We start from the raw sequence: 24944 nt of genomic DNA on the forward strand, positions 1-24944 counted from the left end.
GTTGTGAAAACAGTCTTTGAATATTTTAGATAGGCTCTTTGAAAGCATGGGGGTGATATCATCAGGAGTAGGCGGAGTACCAATTTGAAGTTACTATCTGATCAGCCATGATCTTATTAAATGTTGGTGGAGGCTCAAGGGGCTGAATGACATACTCTTGCTCTTTGTTCATATCTCGGCTTCTTAAATTCTGGTCTCCTCAGCATCCCCAATTTTAATTACTTCACCATTAGTGACCATGCCTCAAGTTGCCTAGGGCCTAAGCTCACAGTTCCCTCCACTCCTTGCCAGCTTTCAACCTCTCCTTTAAGACAATTCTTAAAAACCACAGCTGCGTGTCACTGATCAGTGTGGCGAGCCTGTAATATCAGGTGTGGGTCAAAAAAAAAAATCGCATCCAGTTTTTCACCTATCACGATGTTCCTGGCATTGATTAGCTGGCAAAATCAGTTTCACACTCAGATTGCTGTATATGTTTTAGCTTTGTGTTCTGCACTGATGTGTTACGTTCGCCCGTCGTTGAGGATGGGAATGTTTGTGAAACCTCTCCCTCCAGTTAGTTGATAATTGCCCACCACAATTCATGATGTAGCAGGACTGCAGTTACTTGATCTGATCTTTTGGTTGCAGGAGCGTTTAGTCTGTATAAAGCATGCTACTTGCACTGTTTAGCAAGCATGTGTCGTACGGTGTAGTGTTACCAGATTGGTACCTCACATTTAGGTATGTCTGGTGCTGCTCTTGGTAGGCTCTCTGATACTCCACACCAACCCAGAGATCAGACTATTAAAATACAATTTCCCAAGTATGCCATCACCATGTTTTTACAAAAAGAGTTGATAAATCACATTATGATTTTCACACTGACATTACCTTAGCAGTAGAATTTGAGTAACAGTGAGCTAGCAAATGTTTATGCAATGCAGAGAGCAGCTGACGGACATGGGAAGGTGGTCCACTTTCTGTATGCGTTGTATTATTTTGTTGTTTATCACTGTTCTTCTCCAACTCACCAAAAGCTCGCTCCTTTTAAAACAAGCAATCAAGAAAATTGCAGCAATAGTTCATAAGAAAATATCAATTTCTCACTTAAAAAGACTCGTTAAAAAAAAATCTTACTGTATAGAAACCAATGTTTCTCAAGAGAGTTTTCAAAAGGATTTCTGCTAAGTGAAAGTGGTCAATATTCCCCAACTTGGACGAGTCCTGATCAGAAGAGTAGCTCTGTGAGAAGCCTTCTGATATGTCAGCAGGTGAGCTGTAACCTAGCAGGGATGCGATGTGGGACTGATCTTGTAGGCTGGTCAGGATGATATCCAACTGCATTCTCTATTTAAAAGAATGACAGGTTGATTAAAATTTAGTTAAACATTAATTTTACAGATATACTAAGCCCCTTTCGGTTACAATGTATTTTAAAAAATATATAACTGTTCAAGTGATGAGATATGATCAAAGAATTTGGATAAAGGTTTGTTACTTATTACACTGTTCAGTCATCACAACAAACAATTAGTCTAAAAATTAGAAATAAAGAGACAAATAAAATGAATTAGAGGGGAACTTGGTTGCAAGGCAAATGCTTATAGTGTCAAGATTTATTCCTTCAACACTAAAAGTGTGCTCCAGCTTAAGTTCACAGAGGCAACATATTACATGAGCCAGAAATTGCAAAGTTCTACAAATTAGCCTTTGGTGTGCCCTTTCTCAGCTTGTCTCAGTTAGGTTGAAGGTGCACCATCACCACTAACAAGAGGAAACAGAATTTAAAAATGACATAAGGTCCAGACATTTATTTGGCGAGTGCTACACAAGAATAGACTTAGTCTTCAGGTAAAATGCCTCCAACAATTTACAAGTGCCGATGTTTATACTGAAGATTCATATATGAAGAGTGGTCGCTTCCTCCAGCCAGACATGCCTCAAGAGAACCCGGTGTTCCTCCAACTTTGGCTTTTGACCTACCTTCACACTACTTTTAGCAGCTTTTGGCTGTCTTAAACCCCAAGCTCTTGATGCTCTTCCTAATCTCCTCCGAATTTCTTAAAACCTACCTCTCTGAACAAACATTTGGTCACGGATTTTTGGCATCAAATTTGGTCTGATTACATTTCTATGAAACATCTTGGGACATTTATTACATTAAAGGTGCTATATAAATGGGAAACATAAAATTACAAGACAGCATTATCAATTCAGGACTTTGAATCTTAAGGTGCAAATTAATGAATATTTAAAGCAGGGAAGGATGCATTGTTCTGGATTTATCCTGAATTGCTACAGCAAATCTTGGCATTGAAATTATACGCCTAATGGTCTCCTGGTGCCAGCTGTGGCCCAGCTGGTGATACTTTGGCATCTGAATCAGAGTGTAGTGGGTTCAAGTCCTAAGGCTAGATTCTTGAATGCAAAAATCTCAGCTGACATTCCAGTGCAGTAGTGAAGGCATACTGTTTGCAGTGAGGTACAGTCTTTCAGATGAGATTTAAACTGGGGCTTCAGCTGCTCTCTCAAGTGGATGCAAAAGGACCCATAGCACTATGTTGAAGGAGAGCAGAGGCATTACACGGGCATTGTCCTGCTCAACAGTTATCTCTCAAATCACCACAAATACAAATTATTTGATCCTAATTCTTGCTTTGTTCCAATTTCGACTAATTTGCTACATTACAACAGTGACAATGCTGCAAAAGTACTTAATTATTTGTACAGTACTTTGAAACATCTTGAGGTCGCAAAAGGTGCTATATAAATTCAAGGCTCTGCCTCTGCTGCCGTAAATGTCTATGCTTCTTCAGCAGAAAACTGAAAACAAAAATTTTTCAGTTTTTCTATTCTGATATGCAACACATCACACTTCCTTTATACTTTGAGTGTCTGGTTGTAGTGACAAAGGGTGCCAACTGCTCATAAAAAGATTGAGTCACATAATTAGGATACCGTGAAATTGAATAGTTGGGTTGCTACAAAATAGAGATAGCAACTAATTAGCTTCTTCTACTTAGTGAACTTAACCATACAATAATCAGGAATTAGAACCAGTGTGGAACCGGTGGTATCCCTAATTAAAGACATGTTTCATCCCTACAATATGAAGTCATTAAACTTTCTCAGGCCAACGCAACAAATGAATGCATTGTGGAGAATAGGTTGATAGCAAAGGTTTGTCACTTCAAGTGGAAAAACTGTAAAGAGGATTAAAGTGACTATAATTTTTCGCAAGCTATAAGCATTTGGAATTGACTCGGGTAGAGTTATACCCGACAATAATTGAATTACTATATGATATACGTGTTTAGCTTAATTAAATATTAACTCCAAATAATTTTAAGTTCCATAACATGTCAGAGTTACCAAACACTTCCAATTTTCAAACCACTGAAATTTTATTTCTGTGATTCACTTGTATTATCCAGTTTCTCCCTCCAATTTCTTATACAGCAAGTTCCTTATCTTGGTAGACCATCAAGGAAAGATGGCAAGTGAAGGGGAGAAAATGGGGGTGATCAAATTTATTGCTCACCTGTGCAACTTAATAATGCATTTGCATTAACATGCCTTCCTACTTGGGAAATCATGCATAATACTGAAGCAAATATAATAGTGAGGAAATTAAAATGCTAACGAAATGGACGAAATGGAATTTTATGCATTATTTTAAGTTTACACTAATAATTTAATCACAATGTACTCAAAATTGTTTAGCTATCATAAGATGGAAAATAGAATCTACTAAATGGGATCTGAAATGGTGAACATTTTCTTAATATACATTTTATTGTTCTTTGAGGCAATATTAATGCAATTTGAATAATAATTTTATATATCATTCGATGCCTTGCAGAATGCCAATGCTTACTTGTCCTTTTGATAAGCTTTCCCATCTCTCTGGACCTTGAGGTAGTAGATTATGTAAAAGTTCAGTGCGTTCCCTGAGCGGTGGCAACAGTAAGGATGCACCAACTGAAAGTGTTTCGTTGACTGCCTATGTGACATAAAAAGAGCTTTTAATCAAACAGGACATAATTTCTGATTTGCTGATCACAATCATGTTAATTACAGAAATAATTAAATAGATCAAAGTGTTCTTTTGTCTAAAAACACAATGGGCTGGATTTTCACGTTCCCCAAGGCATGTTTCGCGCGGCGGAGGCAGCCCCTCCATTAGCCAGTGTCAATTGGGTTTCCCATTGTATGCACATCCTGCCACCAGGAAACCTGCGGCAGGGGTTCAGCGTTGGCAGGACCCAAAGATGTGCCGGTGAGAACAGTCGGAAAATTCCTGGCAATGTATTTTAAAATCACTGTTCTTCGCTATATCTTTGTTATATTTCTCATGAAATTAGGAATTAGGATTCGGATCATAAATAGCTCATGCTTGCAAATCCCCAAAACTCTTAATCATCCAACTCCCTCAAATATCCATCTAATTCTCACTAAAGCCTTTCAACACAATTTACTTCCCATGCTCCCTCCATGGTCCATATCATCTGCTCCTCTAAACCTTCACTCTGCGTCCCTTGATTCTAGAGTTTGTAGCAAACTCAAACACATCATTATGGTTCAGTTTTTTTATTCCCATGTGAAGTGGGCGTTTTTTTCCTATACTCTCAGCCCCAAATCATAGCAATTCCTGGGCAGTGACATGAGTTGGGCCAGTTCCATTGATGTTCATTTGCTTTCTCGTTTCCAAATCCAATGCACCTCAGAAACGTGTCTGTAATTTCATTCCATACTTTCTTGCTTTGTTTACTGATGGCTTGCGTGATACGTTATCAAATTTCCTGAAATCTAAACATATGTTCACCCCTTACTCAAAAAACTCCAGTAAATTAATTAGGCAAGACTTCCGGATATAACTGATGCCGTCTCTTGCCTTTTTGTATCTAGTACTTCACTGTCTCTTGTTCAGTATGCCTTCTAATACTTTAATCACAACAGATGTTAGGGTCACTGGCCTGGAATCACCAGGGTCATTCCTATCCACTATAGTGGGCTGAATTCTCCCAAAAATTTCTAAGCGCCATAATGGCAAGAATAATGGGGTGATCCATGCCAATCCATGCTCCACATTGCAATCCTCCTACATTCAGTCACATTTTGTAGAGTTGGGAGTTTCACGCTGGTACTGGGGTGGGGGATCCATGTGCTGGGATTTGAAAGGACTATGTAACTATGTACACCTAAATGCTACTTTAAAGATGCTAACTGGCCTCGCACCCTGGTTTGCGCCATTAGGAAGGGGCCAGGAGACCAGCAATCTGTTTGGCGCCAGGCACAAAACTGATTTTTAGACCCTTAAGCTATTCTCTGGGATCATCACAATCTGCTAACGCTGTCGCAGATTGTGCTGGTGAATCACTCCCAGCATCTTCAAGCACAGTGTCGCTACTGGGATCAAGATCATGGAATTAACCTTCATTTATTAAAATGTGAAAGTCCTTTAGTTGCTAACACAAACATCAGAACCCTCCAATCTTCTCAAAATAATAAATGCAAGCAAAATTATACCTGAGCATTTGAAGCCTAAAATAAGTTTGAAAATATTACAATGTTTTAGCACAGGCAATGTTATCATCAGGTCTCCCTGCAATTCCTGCAACTAAGAATGGACAGGTAGCTTACTTCCACAACGTCTTCTGTCTTAGTTTCTAAGAGTTACAAAAGAGTAATTTGAACAAAACCTACTCTGATTTTTATTTATCTAACACCTTTCTCACAACCCCGTGATCTTTACCTGGGATCTCTCCAGCAATGCTGACTAGTTCAATGGTTCACTGACATTAAGAAAAACAAAACCTGCATCACCACAGCAATAATCTTTGTGGACAGAGTGTATCCAGCTGGCCCAATGGAGAGCTCATCTCCATGCTCAAGTTTTAAAACAAGGTGGCCAGTGGTGTAGAAATCAATCTTATTATGAAGTAAAACATGCCAATTTCCAAAACTTTCAATATCACTTGAAAACACAATCATTGTAAAGCATTCACAGAAACATGGCAAACATTGTGGGACAACTAATGATAATACTAACACTGCTGAATTTCAAAATTTACCTCTTCAATAGAATTTGGAACATCTGAATCTATTAGCCGAAAAAGCAAGTTCCTTAGTGGTCTACCCTGTTGTCCGAGAACAGCAGCTCCAGTTCCTCCAGCTTGAGCCAGGGACAGATGAGTGGAAAGCAACTTCAAACAAAGAAACACAAAGTGATGGTGTTCCCTGTTTTAAAAGAAAACACAAAACCCATTACTGAGACCTTTATAATTTCAAATCAGACTTTGAAATAGCAATTCTGGTGTTCCATCAACCCACGTCTCATCTTCAACTAAACAATATGTATATGTATCCGATGTATCTGAAGCGTAGACCATTATCTGTTATGTTTTCATACAGCTTTCCGGTTTCATGGATTTATCATGACAAAAACTAGAATAGGCTGATGTACCTTTGAGACTTGATTACCTGTAAAGACTCGCATTCCAACCATTATTTTGCAAATTGAGTTTGTGTCATTATATGCCCTGTTTGTGAACAGAACTCCCACTCACCTGACGAAAGAGCAGCGAGCGCTCCGAAAACTAGTGGCTTTTGCTACTAAATAAACCTGTTGGACTTTAACCTGGTGTTGAGACTTCTTACTGTGTTTACCCCAGGCCAACGCCGGCATCTCAACATCATGAACACTACTAGTCACAGACCTCCATTCAGAAAAACACCCTTCCACCGCTACCCTCTGTCTTCTATGGCCAAGTAAGAAGTTTAACAACACCAGGTTAAAGTCCAACAGGTTTATTTGGTAGCAAAAGCCACACAAGCTTTCGGAGCTGCAAGCCCCTTCTTCAGGTGAGTGGGAATTCTGTTCACAAACAGAGCATATAAAGACACAAACTCAATTTACATGAATAATGGTTGGAATGCAAATACTTACAACTAATCAAGTCTTTAAGAAACAAAACAGCATGAGTGGAGAGAGCATCAAGACAGGCTAAAAAGATGTGTATTGTCTCCAGACAAGACAGCCAGTGAAACTCTGTGGGGGTTACAAATAGTGGGACATGAACCCAATATCCCGGTTGAGGCCGTCCTCGTGTGTGCGGAACTTGGCTATCAGTTTCTGCTCAGCGACTCTGCGCCGTCGTGTGTCGCGAAGGCCACCTTGGAGAACGCTTACCCGAATGCCCGTGACCGCTCGACAATCACCAGGCAAGACTGTTCTCTTCCTGTTGGGGAGCACTTCAGCGGTCACGGGCATTCAGCCTCTGATATTCGGGTAAGCGTTCTCCAAGGCGGCCTTCGCGACACACGACGGCGCAGAGTCGCTGAGCAGAAACTGATAGCCAAGTTCCGCACACACGAGGATGGCCTCAACCGGGATATTGGGTTCATGTCCCACTATTTGTAACTCCCACAGAGTTTCACTGGCTGTCTTGTCTGGAGACAATACACATCTTTTTAGCCTGTCTTGATGCTCTCTCCACTCACATTGTTTTGTTTCTTAAAGACTTGATTAGTTGTAAGTATTCGCATTCCAACCATTATTCATGTAAATTGAGTTTGTGTCTTTATATGCTCTGTTTGTGAACAGAATTCCCACTCACCTGAAGAAGGGGCTTGCAGCTCCGAAAGCTTGTGTGGCTTTTGCTACCGAATAAACCTGTTGGACTTTAACCTGGTGTTGTTAAACTTCTTACTGTGTTTACCCCAGTCCAACGCCGGCATCTCCACATCATGACTTCTATGGCCAAGTCAGTTCTAAATCCATCTAACTAGTTCACCCCTGATCCCGTGAGATTTAATCTTTTGTACCAGCCTGCCGTGAGGGACCTTGTCAAATGCTTTACTAAAGTCCATGTAGACAACATCCACAACCCTCCCTCATCAATCATTTTTGTCACCTCCTCAAAAAACAATTAAATTAGTGAGACATGACCTCCCTCGTACAAAAGCATGCTGTCTGTCGCTAACAAGACCATTCCGTTCCAAATGTGTATAGATCCTATTCCTAAGAATCTTCTCCAACATTTTCACTATCACTGACGTCAAGCTCACTGGCCTATAATTATCCAGATTATCCTTGCTACCCTTCTTAAATAACGGGATAACATTGGCGTTCCTCCAATCCTCTGGGACCTCACCTGTAAGAAGTCTCACAACACCAGGTTAAGTCCAACAGGTTTATTTGGTAGCAAAAGCCACTAGATCTAGATAAAAGCAAGTGGCTTTTGCTACCAAATAAACCTGTTGGACTTAACCTGGTGTTGTGAGACTTCTTACTGTGTTTACCCCAGTCCAACGCCGGCATCTCCACATCATGACCTCACCTGTGGCCAACAAAGAAACAAAAATTTCTGTTAGTGACCCAGCAATTTCAGCTCTCGTCTCCCACAGTAATCTGGGAGAGATGCCATCTGGCCCTGGGGATTTGTCTATCGCAAGTCTTTTTAATTCACCCAACACTTCCTCCCTCCTACAAACAGGAGGTTTGTAGCCAAGTCAGGCATGAAATGATAAGAACAAGGTAACAATAACATTGAGCTATTTTTAATCAAAAGTAGTCCAGAATGAAAGTGTAGGTGGTAATAATCAGAATGTTATTTATAATATATAGCCAAGACGTTATCTGTCATTACCTTTGAGAGAAGAAAGGTTGTGGAGGTACCTCACTGTTAATGCCATCACAGTACCTATCCAAAAATGTTCGCAGATAACTAAATGTACTTTCTTCCAGATCAACACAGAAAGGCCTGTGCCAAGCTACCAGCTGTCTAAAAAGATAAGCATGAAAATAAGTAACATTTCCAATAAAAGATCAACACTTCAGCTTATTACGCAACAACACACAGTATAAATATTCAATTATTTTATTCACTAGAATACTGCTGATTCAAAGAAATCAGCCCATACCAGAAGTGTTTTAAGGATACCAGACTATCTTCAGTTTAACGCTTTTGTAACTAAAACCGTAGAACTTATAGCAGTTATCCAAGTTACTCTGTTAGCAGGAAACTGAGGAGCAAATATCTAAGATTACAAATAGCCCCAAGAAAAATAGGGTGGTAAAAGTAGGGGACTTTGACTTTTCCAACATTGGCTGGGACAGCCATAGTATTAGGGGCTTGGATGGGAGAACATTTGTTGTGTGTATTCAGGAGAAATTTATTATTCAGTATGTGGTTGGCCCGACTAGAGAGAGGGCAAAACTTGATCTTCTCTTGGGAAATAAGGAAGGGCAGGTGACAGAGGTGTTGGTGAGGGATCACTTTGGGATCAATGACCACAATTACATTAGTTTTAAGATAACTATAGAGAATGATACGTCTGGCTCAAAGTTAAAATTCTAAATTGGGGCAAGGCCAATTTTGATGGTATTAGACAGGAACTTTCAAAAGTTGACTAGGGGGAGTCTGTTGGCAGGCAAAGGGATGGCTGTAAGTGGGAGGCTTTCAAAAGTGTAATAACTAGGGTTCAGGGTAAGCACATTCCTTTTAGAGTGAAGGGCAAGGCGGGATGACTCAGGATATTGAGACCCTTGTCAAAAAGGAGGAGGCGGCAACATGACATGCATAGGCAGTTGGGATCAAGTGGATCCCCTGAAGAGTATAAAGGGTATTGGAGTGGAGTTAAGAAAGAAATCAGGACAAAAAGCGAACATGAGATTACTTTGACAGATGAGGCAAAGGAGAATCCAAAGAGCTTTTACAAATACATAAAGGGCAAAAAAGTAACGATGGAGAAAGTAGGGCCTCTTAAGGATCAACAAGGTCATTTATGTGCCAAGCCACAAGAGATGGATGAGATCATAAATGAATATTTCCTATCAGTGTTTACTGTTGAGAAAGGCATGGATGTTAGGGAACTTGGGGAAATAAATTGTGATATTTTGAGGAGCGTACATATTAGAGAGGAGGTGGTGCTGGAAATTGTAAAGTGCATTGAGGTAGCTAAATCCCCGGGACCTGAAGAAGTGTATCCTAGGACGTTGTGGGAGGCTAGGGAGGAAATTGCAGGTCCCCTAGCAGAGATATGTGAATCATCGAAAGCTACAGATGAGATGCCTGAAGATTGGTGGGTGGCAAATGTTGTGCCTTTGTTTCAGAAGGGCTGCAGGGAAAAGCTTGGGAACTACAGATCGATGGGCCTAATGTCTGTAGTGGGTAAGTTGTTAGAAGGTATTCTGAGAGGATCTACAGACATTTAGAGAGGCAAGGACTGATGAGGGACAGTCAGCATGACTTTGTGAGTGGAAATTCATATCTCACGAATTTGATTGAGTTTTTTTGAAGGGGCAACCAAGAAGGCAGTGCAGTCGCATTGTCTACATGAACTTTAGCAAGGCCTTTGACAAGGTACCACATGGTAGGTTGTTGTATAAGGTTAAATATCACGGGATCCAAGGTGAGGTAGCCAATTGGATACAAAATTGGCTTGACGATAGAAGACAGAGGGTGGTTGTAGAGGATTGTTTTTCAAACTGGAGGCCTGTGACCAGCAGTGTGAATCAGGGATTGGTGCTGAGTCCACTGCTATTTGTCATTTATATTGATGATTTGGATGAGAATTTAGGAGGCATGGTTAGTAAGTTTACGGATGGCACAAGCATTGGTGGCATAGTGGACAGCGAAGGTGGATATCTAGGATTGCAATGGAATCTTGATCAATTGGGCCAGTGGGCCGATGAATGGCAGATGCAGTTTTAATTTAGATAAATGCGAGGTGATGCATTTTGGAAGATTGAACTCAATTAATGGTAGGGCATTGGGGAGAGTTATAGAACAAAGAGATCTAGGAGTACAGATTCATAGTAACTTTTGATTTGATTTATTGTCATATGTATTAGTATATAGTGAAAAGTATTGTTTCTTGCGTGCTATATAGACAAAGCATACTGTTCATAGAGAAGGAAACGAGAGAGTGCAGAATGCAGTGTTACAGTCATAGCCAGGGTGTACAAAAAGATCAACTTAATGCGAGGTAGGTCCATTCAAAAGTCTGATGGCAGCAGGGAAGAAGCCGTTCTTAAGTTGGTTGGTACGTGACCTCAGACTTCTGTATCTTTTTCTCGACGGAAGAAGGTGGAAGAGAATATGTCCAGAGTGGGTGAGGTCCTTAACTATGTTGCCTGCTTTGCTGTAGACGGAGTCAGTGGATGGGAGGCTGGTTTGCGTGTTGGATTGGGCTTGAAAGTGGAGTCACAGGTGGACAGGTGAAGGAGGCATTCAGCATGCTTGGTTTCATTGGTCAGAACATTGAACACAGGAGTTGGGATGTCTTGCTGAAGTTGTCCAAGACATTGGTAAGGCCACACTTGGAATACTGTGCACAATTCTGGTCTCCCTATTACAGAAAGGATATTAAATAGAAAGAGTGCAGAAAAGATTTACTAGGATGCCACCGAGACTTGATGGTTTGAGTTATAAGGAGAAGCTGGATAGATTGGGACATTTTTTCACTGGAACATGGGAGGTTTAGGGGTGATCTTATAGAGGTCTATAAATAATGAGGGGCATAGATAAGATAGATAGGCAACATCGTTTCCCAAAGGTAGGGAGTCTAAAACTAGAGGGCAGAGGCTTAAGGCGAGAGGGGAGAGATACAAGAAGGTTCAGAGGGGTAACTTTTTCCACACAGAAGGTGGTGAGTGTCTGGAATGAGCTGTCAGAGGTAGTAGTAGAGGCGGGTACAATTTTGTCTTTTAAAAAGCATTTAGACAGATACATGGGTAAGATTAGTATAGAGGGATATGGGCCAGACGCGGGCAATTGGGACTAGCTTAAATACTGGGCGGCATGGCCAAGTTGGGCCAAAGGGCCTATTTCCTTGCTGCAAACCTCTATGATTATGACTCTGCCACACTAATCACAGTAAAAAAAATCAGTATTTAGATATCTCCCTGCAGATAAGACAAATCCCTGCTTATGTCAACTGGAAAATGTTGACCAATAGTATGTCAAGTAATAAAATGTTTTTATATGCAACTAAGATTGATTAAAGCATCTTACTAAAGGTGCCCGCAACATTCAATGAGAGTTTGAATACTGGTATCCTCAATTATGCTGAACAATTTATTACTGGGCATTTTGAATGATAAAAGAAAATGACCCTTGGGACTTCGATAACTCACTACATATCTAAAAAAAAGGTTGAGGAATTAAGTGCTAGTTGTGAAGTAGACATTGGTTAGTCAGCTTTAATTGCTGGATGAGATAAAAGTCTTGGGTGAAAGTCTCCTTGTAAGCAAGATTTCTAGATAGCAATGACATCAAGGAATACAGGTATAATGCAGGAAGATGAGCAGGCTCAATGGGCTGAATGGTCTTTTCCTGCTCGCATGTTCCTTTGACAATGACCATGTGCCTCAAAATCAGCTAAGTGGAGACTAGGACAGGCATGCCCATCCCTCCATGGATCACAAAATTTACCCACACAGCTGAAGGCCTCCAAATACTGGTGAAATGGCAGCAGAGGCAGGAAAAGGCCATTAATTGACAACTTAAGTGGCTCAATTGGGTTCTGGCTGGTAGAACATTCACAAATTGTTCAGCCATTGCCAAAAGGGCATGGCAGCATGAAGATGATGGGCAGACCATCTGCTGAATTCCCATCTCCCACACTGTTCCTATAGGCCGAGGAAAATTCAGCCCATCTTGTCACCTTAGCACAAAACGCGTGTACAAGAGCTGAACAGAGAAAGGCAACAAAAACAGATCTCAAGCATGAAGGAACAAAAAAACTGCAATGAACATCCAAAACAATGCTGCATGCAATAACAAGAGTTAGGGTACTATAGGGATGATTATCAGTAGGCTTTTCTCCTAAGCTTTTCCTACATTCATTAACTTTTAGCACTGTAAATTCAAAAATATAATTTACATAAGCTTCCAGACTTAAACATACTTTGAAACTGCAATTAATTGTGCTCACATTATTTTTTTACTTTATAGTCTATACAAATGTAAAGTTACTTCATTACCTATCAGTTGGTGCAGCTGTCCAAGCCAGACTGTGGGAAGTTCCTGCAGTGATTTGCTGTATAGGTATTCCCTCCAAACCAATTACTTTCTTTGGTTTGGCAAGTGGAGTTGATGTGTGCCCCTGTCCACACTGGCCCATTGCGTTATTACCCCAAGCATACACTTCATTATCTATTAGAATAAGTACAAAGAGATATTCTGTTACAGGCTTCAGTTATAGATTGTATAGAGGGGCAGCTTAAATGTCTTTGTGCCCTCAAGAGTCAGGTATTGGAGTCTGGGCAGGCATGTCAGCCCGCCATGGGTCAGAATTTGTTCGAGGCTGGCTTTTCCCCACCGTGATCTGCATTCTGCACCAATTGCTTATCACTTCAGGCTTTGGTGACCATTGGCCCCAGTCCTTCAATCCATCTAATTAAAAAATACTTTAAATCTCCAACGTTCTCACCCCTTCTTATCACTGTAACCTCCTACAATGTTATCCCCACCAAAACACTCAGTTCTTGTGCGCATCCCACACCTCCATCCTACCATTAATAGATGTAACTTTAATCATGCAAGTTCTATTCTCCAAAACACCCTCTCCAAACCCCTCTGTGTCCACTTCCCTCTCCTGCCTAAAAACTACCACTTTCACTGATCCCTTGGTATCTTCTTCTTAGGGGATAAAATATCTTTCGTTTACCCCCTGGCGATTTTCTCAAGGGGCTACTTTTAGGTTTCCTCAGGCTCCATTTTCACTGTCACAAATTCCTTTATTAGATAATGCAATCACACAGTATCATGACCTTTGTAGTTGAGGTTGTTTTTAGTGTTTCCATTTTTAGATTGATAAAGTAATACATGTACCAAAGACAATATATTATGGCCAGAATCTTACCTCCGTTCACGCAGGCGGGATTTTCTGGTCCCGCTGCAGTGAACGGAGATCTGGCCGGACGCCAAATTCTTCGTCCTCGCTGCAGCTGGAGTGGGGCGTGAACGGCCGATAAGATCGCACCCTACATCATTTAAATCTGGAATCTGCTGAAACCCTTATTCACGTCTTCATTACCTCTAGGCTCAACTATTCCAACACCCTCCCGGCTGGTTTCCTACGTTCTCTATAATCTTAAAGTGATCCAAAGCTCTGCTCCCTTTGTCTTAACTTGCATAAAGTTTCATTCTACTATCACCCCTGCGCTGAATGACCTATTTTGGCTCCCAATCAAGCAATTGTTTTGTTTTTAAAATTCTCACCCATGGTTTCAAATCTTTCTGTGGCCTTGCCCCCTTGGAATCGTGTACTCAAGGGCAAATTTGCCATGGCCTCCATATATTTTGAACCCTGCTCCTTCGCCATATCTTGCTAGTTTGCTATTTTTTGATTTCACGCATTAATAGCTTTGGGTCATTTGTCATATCAAAGGTACCGTACAAATACGGGTTGTTGTTGCTGACTGGATTAATGAAAATGTGTAACCCATTTCCCCGCTGTATTATTCCCCTTTGGAAATTCATCTTCCAAAGACCACACTCTGGATTTATCTGTCAATTCAATGTGGCCCACTGATATGCCATTTGCTGATCCTCCTTTACCTGTGCTGTGATGTCACATGCCTTCTAACCAGTTTTATATTTTACACTTTTTCTGCTCATTTGGATATATTTTGGGACTCAACACTCAATTTTTGTCTTGAGGGAAATATTTTAATTATAAGATTTGTGTGAGAAGCTGTTGATATATTACCCTACAGCAGCAGTATTTTTTAAAGATTAATTCACATGATATGGACGTCATTTGCAGCTAATTTCTAATTGCCCTTCAGAAAGTAGTGATGAGCTCCTTTCAAGAATCACTGTAGGCCATGTGATGGAGGTACTCCCACCGTGCTGTTAATTAGAGACTTCCAAGACTTTGACCCAAATAAGAAGCAGCAACAATATATTTCCCAGTCAGAATGGTGTGTGACTTCGGGGAAAACCTGTAGGTAGTGGTATTCCATGCTATTCTTGCCCTTCTACCGGCCACCCCTGTCCTTCCAGGCAGTCCAGGTCACAAGTTTGAAAGAGGTGCTGAAGAAGCCTTGTTAAATTGCAGATGTGCATCTCATACATGGTACACACTGCAGCCACACTATGCCAGTGGTGGAATGTGTGAATGTTTAAGGTGGTGGGGGTGGGGGGGTGCTTTGCCCTGGATGATGTTGAGCTTCTTGAGTGTTGCTGGAGTTGCACTCATTCAGACAAGTGGCAAGCATTCCATCACACTCCTAACCCGTGCCTTTAGAATCTTGAGACAAACTCACTGTTTTTAATATAACGCAGTAATTTACCATAAGGCCACTTCAGGCCGGGGGGGAAACCAATGACGGAGAGATGAAGAACAGAAGACAGACAATTTTTCATGGGAAAAAGGGACATATTTTAGCCGCCTGTTTACAGTCAACCATGTGCAAAGGTCTGAGCTGTCTGTTTGCATTCATGGCCAAAAGTATAAGAAAATAACTTATAAAATGGAAATAAAGAATAACTAAAGTTTTAACTTAAAAATCTAAATCAAAATTCACATATATTATTAACCACCAATAAACAAAAAGTAGATATGTGCACCATTTCCTTGAATAGGAATTGTACGGCATCTTTTTCTTCTCAAAATTCATATGATCATATCTGTCCATATTGTGTCCCAATTAAATTTGATATTACGTGAGAAATAAACAAACTAGAAAATGCTTCATGTTTGGATGGGTGATCTCACCTCTGGCTAAATTCATTCCCCAATATCACAGGCATATGGTTACAAAGAAATTGCTTTGTGAAAGCTCATTGGTTTGGCTCAACCAGGCCACACTGGTGTCTCTCCTCCATACTATGAATAGTCCTAATCCCATGTACCCACCTTGTTTACTTAAGGCTGTACCCACTTATCCTTCGATCACATGTCTAACCCATTCTTAAATTTTTCACGTTCAATGCCTGATCTGGAATTCAAATTTTTATTTATGATATTTGCGATTATCACTCATGCAATTCTTGTAGGGATGTTTTTCAGAATTCCAGAGTATAACTGTGGCCTAATTTGTAACTCACCGTGGGTTAGAGCCAAGCAGTGACTATCTCCACAAGAAATATCAATGATTTTGGTTGAATTCAGCTCCTCAACGAGTCGTGGTCTAAGAGCTGTGGTTTCTGAAGAACCACTTCCCAGGCAAGAGCCACAGCCCCAAGCAAATACCTAGAGCAAGAGAAAAATGTAAGTTAGCCTAGAGTTATAGAATCCTACAGTGCAGAAAGAGGCCATTCGGCCCATCGAGTCTGCACCAACTACAATCCCACCCAGGCCCTATCCACATATCCCTACATATTTACCCACTAACCTATGCATCCCGGGACACTAAGGGGCAATTTAGAATGGCCAATCAACCTAGCCCGCACATCTTTGGACTGTGGGAGGAAACCGGAGCACCCGGAGGAAACCCACGCAGACACAGGGAGAATGTGCAAACTCCACACAGACAGTGACCTGAACCAGGATTCGAACCCAGGTCCCTGGAGCTGTGAAGCAGCAGTGCTAACCACTGTGCTACCGTGCCGCCCGTTGAACTAATACCCTGCAGTACATGTAATGTTTTGAGTATAGACAATCCACATCATTTTTGACAAAACTAACCTTTCATAAAATGTTATAATTTGAATTTTTGGTTGCTTTTTAAAAAAGTTAAGTAGCTGCATAAAAATACAATTACAATAATACAAGGGTATGAACAGCTGACAGTGCCACAAATAAAGGCAGAATGGTCCAATTACCCAATCAAATCCATTAATCATCTTTATGATTCTGAATGACAAGGAATTGAGTGCTAACAGCACAGGATGGCATTCCATCCCATTTTGCCCATGCTGGCTCTCCGCAACAACAACTCTTCTAGTCCCACATTGCCACCTTTTTCTTATAGCCCTAAAAATGGTTTCTCGTCAAATAATTATCCAATTCCCTTTCAAAAGCCATAATGGAATCTGCCTCCACCACATTGTCAAGCAGTGTATCATAACCAATTGCTGCATAAAAATGTTTCTCTTCATGTTGCTTTTGATTCTTTTGCCACTCACCAATGTTTTCAGGTCTTGACTCTTCTGTTAATAGAACAGTTAATCCATTTCTGTTCTCTCCAGACGCCTCGTTCTACTCTACCTCTTATCAACATTTTCTTCTCAAAAGGAGAAGTCACAGTTTCTCCAATGTATCCTTGTAACTCCCTGTGAATCTTTTCTGCACCCTCTCTACTGCCAAAATGCTTCCAAAAATGTGGTGCTCAGAAATAACACAGTACCCCACTTAAGGCTGAATCAGAGTTTTATCAAGGTTCACTATTAGCTCCTTCCTCTCATACTCTGGGCCTCTATTTATAGAACCCAGGATCCCCTGCATGCCTTCTCAATTTGCGCTGCCACCTTCAAGGATACGTGCATATGTACTCCCTGGTCTTTCTCCTCCTTAACCTTCTATTCCTAAAGCTTTTGGCAAATACCACACAAGAGATTTCTTAGCAAAGTGAAGTCCACGAAATTAAAGGGGCAGTGGCTATGATTGTACAAGATTGGCTAAGGGATAGACACCTGAGATTAATGGTGAACAGCTGATTTCCCAACTCCACCTGCAAACCCACCCACAAGGGAGTGTAAATTCGACTTATACAGCCAATGATCCTGTATGCCTTTTTAATTTTTAGCTTGTTCTGCCAACTTCATAGATTTGTGTGCATAAACCTGCAGGTATGTCTGTTTATGCTCAATTGTACCATTTTATTTATATTCCCTCTTCTCAGTCTTCCTACCAAAATAAATCACTACACATTTGCTTTTCACTTCATCTGCCTTGCATCTTTCCTTTCACCAGTCAGTCTATGGCCTCCTGAAGTCTGTTGCCATCCTTCTCACGGTTTACTACTATTCCAAGTTTAACTCAGCTGCAAACTATGAAATGATGCCTGTTTACTCAATCCCAGATCTTCAGTGTGTATCAACAAGAGCAGTGGAAGCAGCACCAGTGTCCCTTGAGAGATACCACTGCACAGTTGCCTCCAGTCTGAAAGTCAGCTGTTCATCATTACTCTCTGGTTTCTAGGGGAATAATCGCTGTCACTTTGAGGGATCATTGGACATAATTGTTTCTCTTGCCACAGCTGAAACAGGTTTGCAACAGCTCAATTGACATACATGGAGTCAGGCAAGAGAAGCAATTATGTCCAATCAAGCACCACTGATCCCTCAAAGTGACAACGATTACTCCCCTATCTTAACCTCTCAAGCATAGTCTTCAAATTCACCATAGTTTTATCAAACTACAGAACTATTGGGTGACTGGACAAACTTGGGAGTCCCTTGGAAATGTGGCCATGGACCACTCACGAGGGGAATGTTCCAGATCCCTAAACATTTGTGATGTAGACACACACATTCACCCTTATGACCAGTCCAAGTACAGGTTAGGACAATGCCAGTGCCTGGGCAGAACGTTGAACATCCAGTCGACTGGTCGAGAGGGTCAGTCGTCGGTCCAGGGGGGAGATCATAACTCCACCATGTGTGAAGAGCCCTTGAAGCCGCGATTGCAGTCAATTCCTTGACCAAAAGTGGATCCCTTTCGAAACTAATGCTGATTCTTGAGTCTCTCTCATTGATACTGCAGTGAGGAAATCATCAAGAAGCTGGAGCCTAATGTTATTGTGCCTTTATTATTGCTTAAACGATGGAGTAAAGAAGGGGAAGAATGCAATGGAGACAACTGGCTCACCAAAGGGAGAAGCATTACACTCAAGCCCAAGGGGCAGCAGGATCTCCTCCCATCTCAGTGAATGATTCTGAGAACTGTTATTCACAGGCACGTCGCTAGACCCAGTGTGTAGATGTCGCATGTGCTATCTGTAGTTGAATGAAAACCGGTGTTGCTGATACGTGTGTACTTCAGGGAATCTGGTCAACTCACATATGCCATCTTCTGCAGGATTTGGTGTCACTGGTCTTGGAGGGCATCCACTGCCAGTCACAAGTGAAAGTGTATCCAGGAGGTCACAGATGCCATTTTTGCTAATGCCCACAATTTTGCCACCGGTGACAGAGATCAGATAAACCAGAAGAATGCAAGAGTTTTGCTGAGATTTCTAGATTCTCACAGGTGCTGGATGCCATTACTGCACTCATGTGGCTCCAAAAGCTCCCTGACAACAAGCCATCCTATACGTCGACTACGAAGAATTCCACTCACTCAATGTTCAGTTGGTGTGTGACTTATCTTGCAGGTTTGAGCTACATACCCTGGAAGCCTCCGCAACTCATACATCCTCAGTAGGTCTCAGATCCCCATCTTCCAGGGACCACACTAGATGCAAGGTTGGCTCCAGGTTACCTGCAAAAGGCATGGCTGCTGACACTCATTCAGCTGCCTCAGACTCCTATCGAGAGGACTAACAAGGCTCATATGCTGCAGCCTGGACTTTGGTAGAACATTCCACATGGATCCTTAAAATGTGGTTCCCATGCTGGCAGAATACTCCAGTACATTCCCCAGAGGATGTAATGCACCATCATGGCTTACTATGTTACATAATTTGGCACTGCAAAGGGGCGAGACCTTGGAAAATAAGATGAAAGAGCTGCAAGTCTTCTCCGACAGGGAGGACATTGAAGGGGTTGTGGAAGCCAAGGAGGCAACCAGAAAGGCCATTGCACTGGTTAAACAAGGCAGGTATGCCTGTGAGGCCCTTATTGCTAACAGATTCCAGGAGCAAGATGACAAGGTGCACTGAGGACCCTCTTGGACAAGTTCCTCCATCATGGGCCAGCATGAACACAATCATTGCTGCTCCTCTAAATTCAGTTGTGAACTTTCACATGATGCTGCATAATTGGGCAGCTCTTTCACAATACTCTGGTGCTTTGAAGGACAAGGACACCGAGGACATGTATTAGCCCTGAAATGAGATGCTACCTGTAGGAGGCTGTCTCGGCATCAGACATCAGAAAGTGCTGCATCCTCACATGTTCATCCAGCATCCCAGTCACAGCATCCTACAACACGCATGGGAACTTGCACTATCATAAGTGGGATATTAGTTGCATGCCTTCCATCTGATCAGGCTCCTCAGTGGGATCCAGGAGCCAATGCTGCTGGTGTGACTCAGTTGACTGAGGCACACTCCCCGAAATTACACTAACTCTGGCAGTTTCAGTTAAGGTTCCTGAGTTTTTTTATTAATTCGTGGGACATGGGTGTCACTGGCTGGCCAGCATTTATTGCCCGTCCCAAGTTGCCCTTGAGAAGGTGGTGGTCAGCCAACTTCTTGAATTGCTGCAGTCCATGTGCTGTGGGTTGGCCCATAGTGCCATTAGGGAGGACATTCCAGGATTTTGAACCAGCAACTGCGAAGGAACAGCGATATATTTCCAAGTCAGGTCGGTGAATGGCTTGGAGGGGAACTTGTAAGTGGTGGTGTTCTCATGTACCTGCTGCCCTTGTCCTTCTAGATGAAAGTGGTCATGGGTTTGGAAGGTGCTGTAAATTGCTGCAGTACATCTTGTAGATAGTACACACTGCTGTTACTGAGCGTCGGTGGTGGAGGGAGTGGATGGTTGTAGATGTGGTGCCAATCAAATGGGCTGCTTTATCCTGGATAGTGTCAATCAAGCTTCTCGAGTGCTGTTGGAGCTGCATCCATTTAGGCAAGTGGGGAGCATTCCATCACACTCCTGACTTGTGCCTTGTAGATGGTGGATAGGCTTTAGGGAGTCAGGTGGTGAGTTACTCGCTGCAGTATTCCTAGGACCTGCTCTTGGAGCCACTGTGTTTATGTAGCAAGTCCAGTTGAGTTTCTGGTCAATAGTAACCCCAAGGATGTTGACAGTGGGGGATTCAGTGATGGTAACACCACTGAATGCAAAGTAAGGTGGTTAGAATGTCTCTTATTGGTGATGGTCATTGCCTGGTATTTGAGTGGTGCGAATGTTATTTGCCACTTGTCAGTCCAATGTTACAATGGAAGCGGGACACCTGAGAATGATGAAGCCAGACACTTGGCTGCATGACACTGAGATGCCTCCTCTGACTACTCATGGCCACTCCTTGCAAACTACAAGACTTTCAGACAACATGAAACCCACAAGGTCATGCGTCCTTGCTTATGAGGAGCCCTGTTCTGGCTCAGCACATACTTGCTTCTATCCCATTGCTCCTCTACGCATTGTTGGGGCCTTCAGAAATCACTAATTGGAAGCATCAGTATAACTTGAAGGGCTGTAAACATATGCCCTGATGTGGAGATGCCGGCGTTGGACTGGGGTAAACACAGTAAGAAGTCTCACAACACCAGGTTAAAGTCCAACAGGTATATTTGGTAGCACAATCCACTAGCTTTCGGAGCACTGCTCCTTCGTCAGGTAAGTGGGAGTTCTGTTCACAAATAGGGCATATAAAGTCACAAACTCAATTTACAAAATAATGGTTGGAATGCAAATCTTTACAGGTAATAAAATCTTAAAGGTACAGACAATGTGAGCGGACAGTGCGTTAGGCACAGGTTAAAGAGATGTGTATTGTCTCCAGACAGGACAGTTAGTGAGGTTTTGGTCACCACCAAAATAGACCCCATCAGTCTCGTAGCAGACACAGAGGAATTCATCAGGCGAAACAAAATCTCACTAACTGTCCTGCCTGGAGACAATACACATCTCTTTAACCTGTGCCTAACGCGCTGTCCACTCACATTGTCTGTACCTTTAAGACTTGATTACCTGTAAAGATTCGCATTCCAACCATTATTTTGTAAATTGAGTTTGTGTCTTTATATGCCCTGTTTGTGAACAGAACTCCCACTCACCTGACGAAGAAGCAGTGCTCCGAAAGCTAGTTGATTTTGCTACCAAATAAACCTGTTGGATTTTAACCTGGTGTTGTGAGACTTCTTACATATGCCCTGTGCAGAGTCTCATATCAAGACCCTGTTGAGAGACAGTGGAGCTTGAGAGTACATGAGCCTTCTGTAGGTGTGATCATCTCTTCCCTTAAACATCACACCTTCACCTCTCAAGAATGTAGAGATGGGGGTACCTCTGCCTCAATAGTGCAAAGCCAATAAAATACATCACGGGGGTGTGCATTGCATGGGTTTGAGTTTCTTGTAGCAACCACACTTTACATTAAGATGCAGGCAAAACGGATATAGAGAGCAAAGTTGAAATGAGACATTCACTGTGGTCAGATGATAACACATTGCACAGAAGAGGCGCCCAGGCCACAAGCAATTGCCACTGGTGGCTCAAGGTTTCACACAAACACCAATTTACATTAACACTGCTCATACATAGGAGGCGTAGACAAGGAGACATGAAATGATTGCCAGTGTATTTAAATTTGTGAACATTATATACAAGTGGTTAACACCCTTGCTACATTGTGTAACTACATCTTCTTAATGTATCATTTTTATCATTCATAAACAAATTTCTGTGAAATTAGCTTTCCCCTTCTGTTGGCTCTATCTATATTGGGCGGCACAGTGGCGAGCACAACGCCAGGGACCCGGGTTCCATTCCGGTCTCGGGTCACTGTGCGGAGTTTGCACATTCTCCAAGCGTCTGCGTGGGTTTCCTCCAGGTGTTCCAGTTTCCTCCCACAGTCCAAAGATGTGCGGGTTAGGTGGATTGGCTGCGCTGAATTGACCCTTAGTGTCAGTGGGATTAGCAGGATAAATATGTGGGGATAGGGCCTGGGTGGGATCGTTGTCAGTGCAGGCTCAATGGGCCGAATGGCCTCTTTCTGCACTGTAGGGATTCTATGATTCCATTCCATGATGGTGATTCTCAACAGATTTTTCTTATTCAATATCTATATAGAAATCCACACAGTTAAGTGAGCAATCTGCCAGTAAATCATCCCTTATTCACAATTAGCTGTCCCTTACCTGTCCAGCAGAAGTCAATGCAAGTGAAGACTGGCTTCCAGCGCACACCTTCCTAATGTAGAGTCCTTGCAAACATTCAATTACCTTTGGTCTGTACACACGGTTAGTTTCCCCATGACCAAGTTTACCTAAGATTACAGAATTATACCAATTAGAATATGGGTCAGGAAATGAAAACCCAACATAACATCAAGTATATCAAACAATTTTTTGCGCAACTTATTTCTGAGCAACCCTCTAGCTTTGTTCACATTTTTAACATCTGAAATCACATGCACAGAGTATTAATTTTAAATGTATTAGTACCTCTGGGAGCTGGGCAGAACAAGAATTTTTCCTACAAGTAAAATGGTACATTTTGTTGAACATGCTATCCATTAAATTCATTCACGGTGATGGCTAACTGAGACTAAATTTGTGAAATGAAAACTGCCTTAGTAGAACCCATTTGGTACAGGCAGGGGTTCATCTGGATGCTCCAGTTTCCTCTGACAGTCCGAAAGACGTGCTGGGTCTTGCTAAATTCATTGGCCATGATAAATTCTCCCTCAGTGTACCGAACAGGTGCCGGAGTGTGGCAACTAGGGGATTTTCATTGCACTGTTAATGTAAGCCTACTTGTGACACTGATCAATAAAATAATAAACTATTTTTAATATACATCTACATATAAATACATAGAGAAATGTTAATAAGCACAAGCAGCTGGTTTTTACAAGTTCGTGCCCACATACCTTCTCTCCAGCTAAATGTAGGTGGGGAGAGCCCGCCTATGGAAGAACTGTCATTTAACTGTCAATTAATTGATTATTAATAGGCTGCAGGTGGAATTTCCTAAAAGATATTGCTCAGGATTGAGCACAATACTCCAGCTAGGGACTAACTGGTGATTTGAAAATGTTCAGCAAAACCTCCTTAATGTGGCATTCCATACCTTTATCTTTAAAGCCAAGGATGTGTAGGGGCGGCATGGTAGCACAGTGGGTAGCACTGCTGCCTCACAGCGTCAGGGATCCGTGTTAGATTCCCAGCTTGGGTCACTGTCTTTGTGGAGTTTGCACATTCTCCCCGTATCTGCGTGGGTTTCCTCCAGGTGCTCCGGTTTCCTCCCACAATCCAAAGATGTGGCCCTGCAAAATTGCCCCTTAGAGTCAGGGGGACTAGTGAAGGTAAATGTATGGGATTATGGGGATAGGGCCTGGGTGGGATTGTGGTCGGTGCAGACTCGATGGGCCGAATGTCCTCCTTCTACACTGTATGATTCTATGATCAATGATCCAATCTGCATTTTGAATAGTCTCCTCAACTTCTCCAGCCACCTCCTGAAGTATTTATGAACTTATGTGCACAAGTTAGAAATGTTCCAACATTTTAAATAAACAGTGAAGGTGGATTTAGCTTACCATTGTCTCCCCCTCCGAATGACCACACCGTCCGTCCATCCTGAGACACAGCAATAGTATGGGAGCTGCCACAAGCTACTTGACCAACACTACTGATATCCTTTACAAGAGTTGGTAAATTACGACTATGACTGTCACTGTGTCCTAAAGTTTACAAGAAACAAGCAAATTATACACCACCAGGCTATGTTGCACTGACAGACATATTCTGCAATTGAAAATTTAACAAATTTAAAATAAAAAAACGTGCTTTGAGAAAATGGCAAACATTTCCACATTAGCAATTAGAACTTATTTTAATTCAACAAAAAAAGCCCAGCACACTGGAACACGAATGGACAGCAACACACGGATTCAAGTCAGCTAATTCTCCCAAGATGCTGAATTCCTTAATCACATCACTATAGCTTTTTCCAAGAGGAAGCACAGTCTTCCAACTTCAGGAGAGGAACTAAAAACTAAGAGCAGAAATCAAAAGACTGTTCTCACTCTGATTCTGTAGAACTAATTTTAATTCTGTGCAGGTGAATGAACATAAGAACTAGGAGCAGGAGTAGGCCATCTGGCCCCTTGAGCCTTCCCCGCCATTCAATAAGATCATGGCTGATCTTTTCGTGGACTCAGCTCCA

General features: G+C 42.0%; 1 protein-coding gene across 10 annotated transcripts in view; it reads right to left on the bottom strand.

Moving 5' to 3' along the window:
- The window catches only part of LOC144499695 (putative E3 ubiquitin-protein ligase HERC1), a 297885-nt gene that overhangs the window by 221827 nt on the left and 51114 nt on the right, over positions 1-24944 (bottom strand). For all 10 annotated transcript variants that reach the window (XM_078222046.1, XM_078222037.1, XM_078222064.1 and 7 more), the window contains 9 exons: positions 24316-24459; positions 22913-23040; positions 16047-16191; positions 12974-13145; positions 8634-8768; positions 6057-6222; positions 3860-3985; positions 1120-1329; positions 874-1026 (listed from right to left, as the gene is read on the bottom strand). In XM_078222046.1, the coding sequence (XP_078078172.1) occupies positions 874-1026; positions 1120-1329; positions 3860-3985; positions 6057-6222; positions 8634-8768; positions 12974-13145; positions 16047-16191; positions 22913-23040; positions 24316-24459 (1379 nt within the window). The remainder of the gene's footprint in view (positions 1-873; positions 1027-1119; positions 1330-3859; positions 3986-6056; positions 6223-8633; positions 8769-12973; positions 13146-16046; positions 16192-22912; positions 23041-24315; positions 24460-24944) is intronic.

This window comes from Mustelus asterias, chromosome 1, assembly GCF_964213995.1.
Source record: "Mustelus asterias chromosome 1, sMusAst1.hap1.1, whole genome shotgun sequence".
Lineage (NCBI taxonomy): Eukaryota > Metazoa > Chordata > Chondrichthyes > Carcharhiniformes > Triakidae > Mustelus > Mustelus asterias.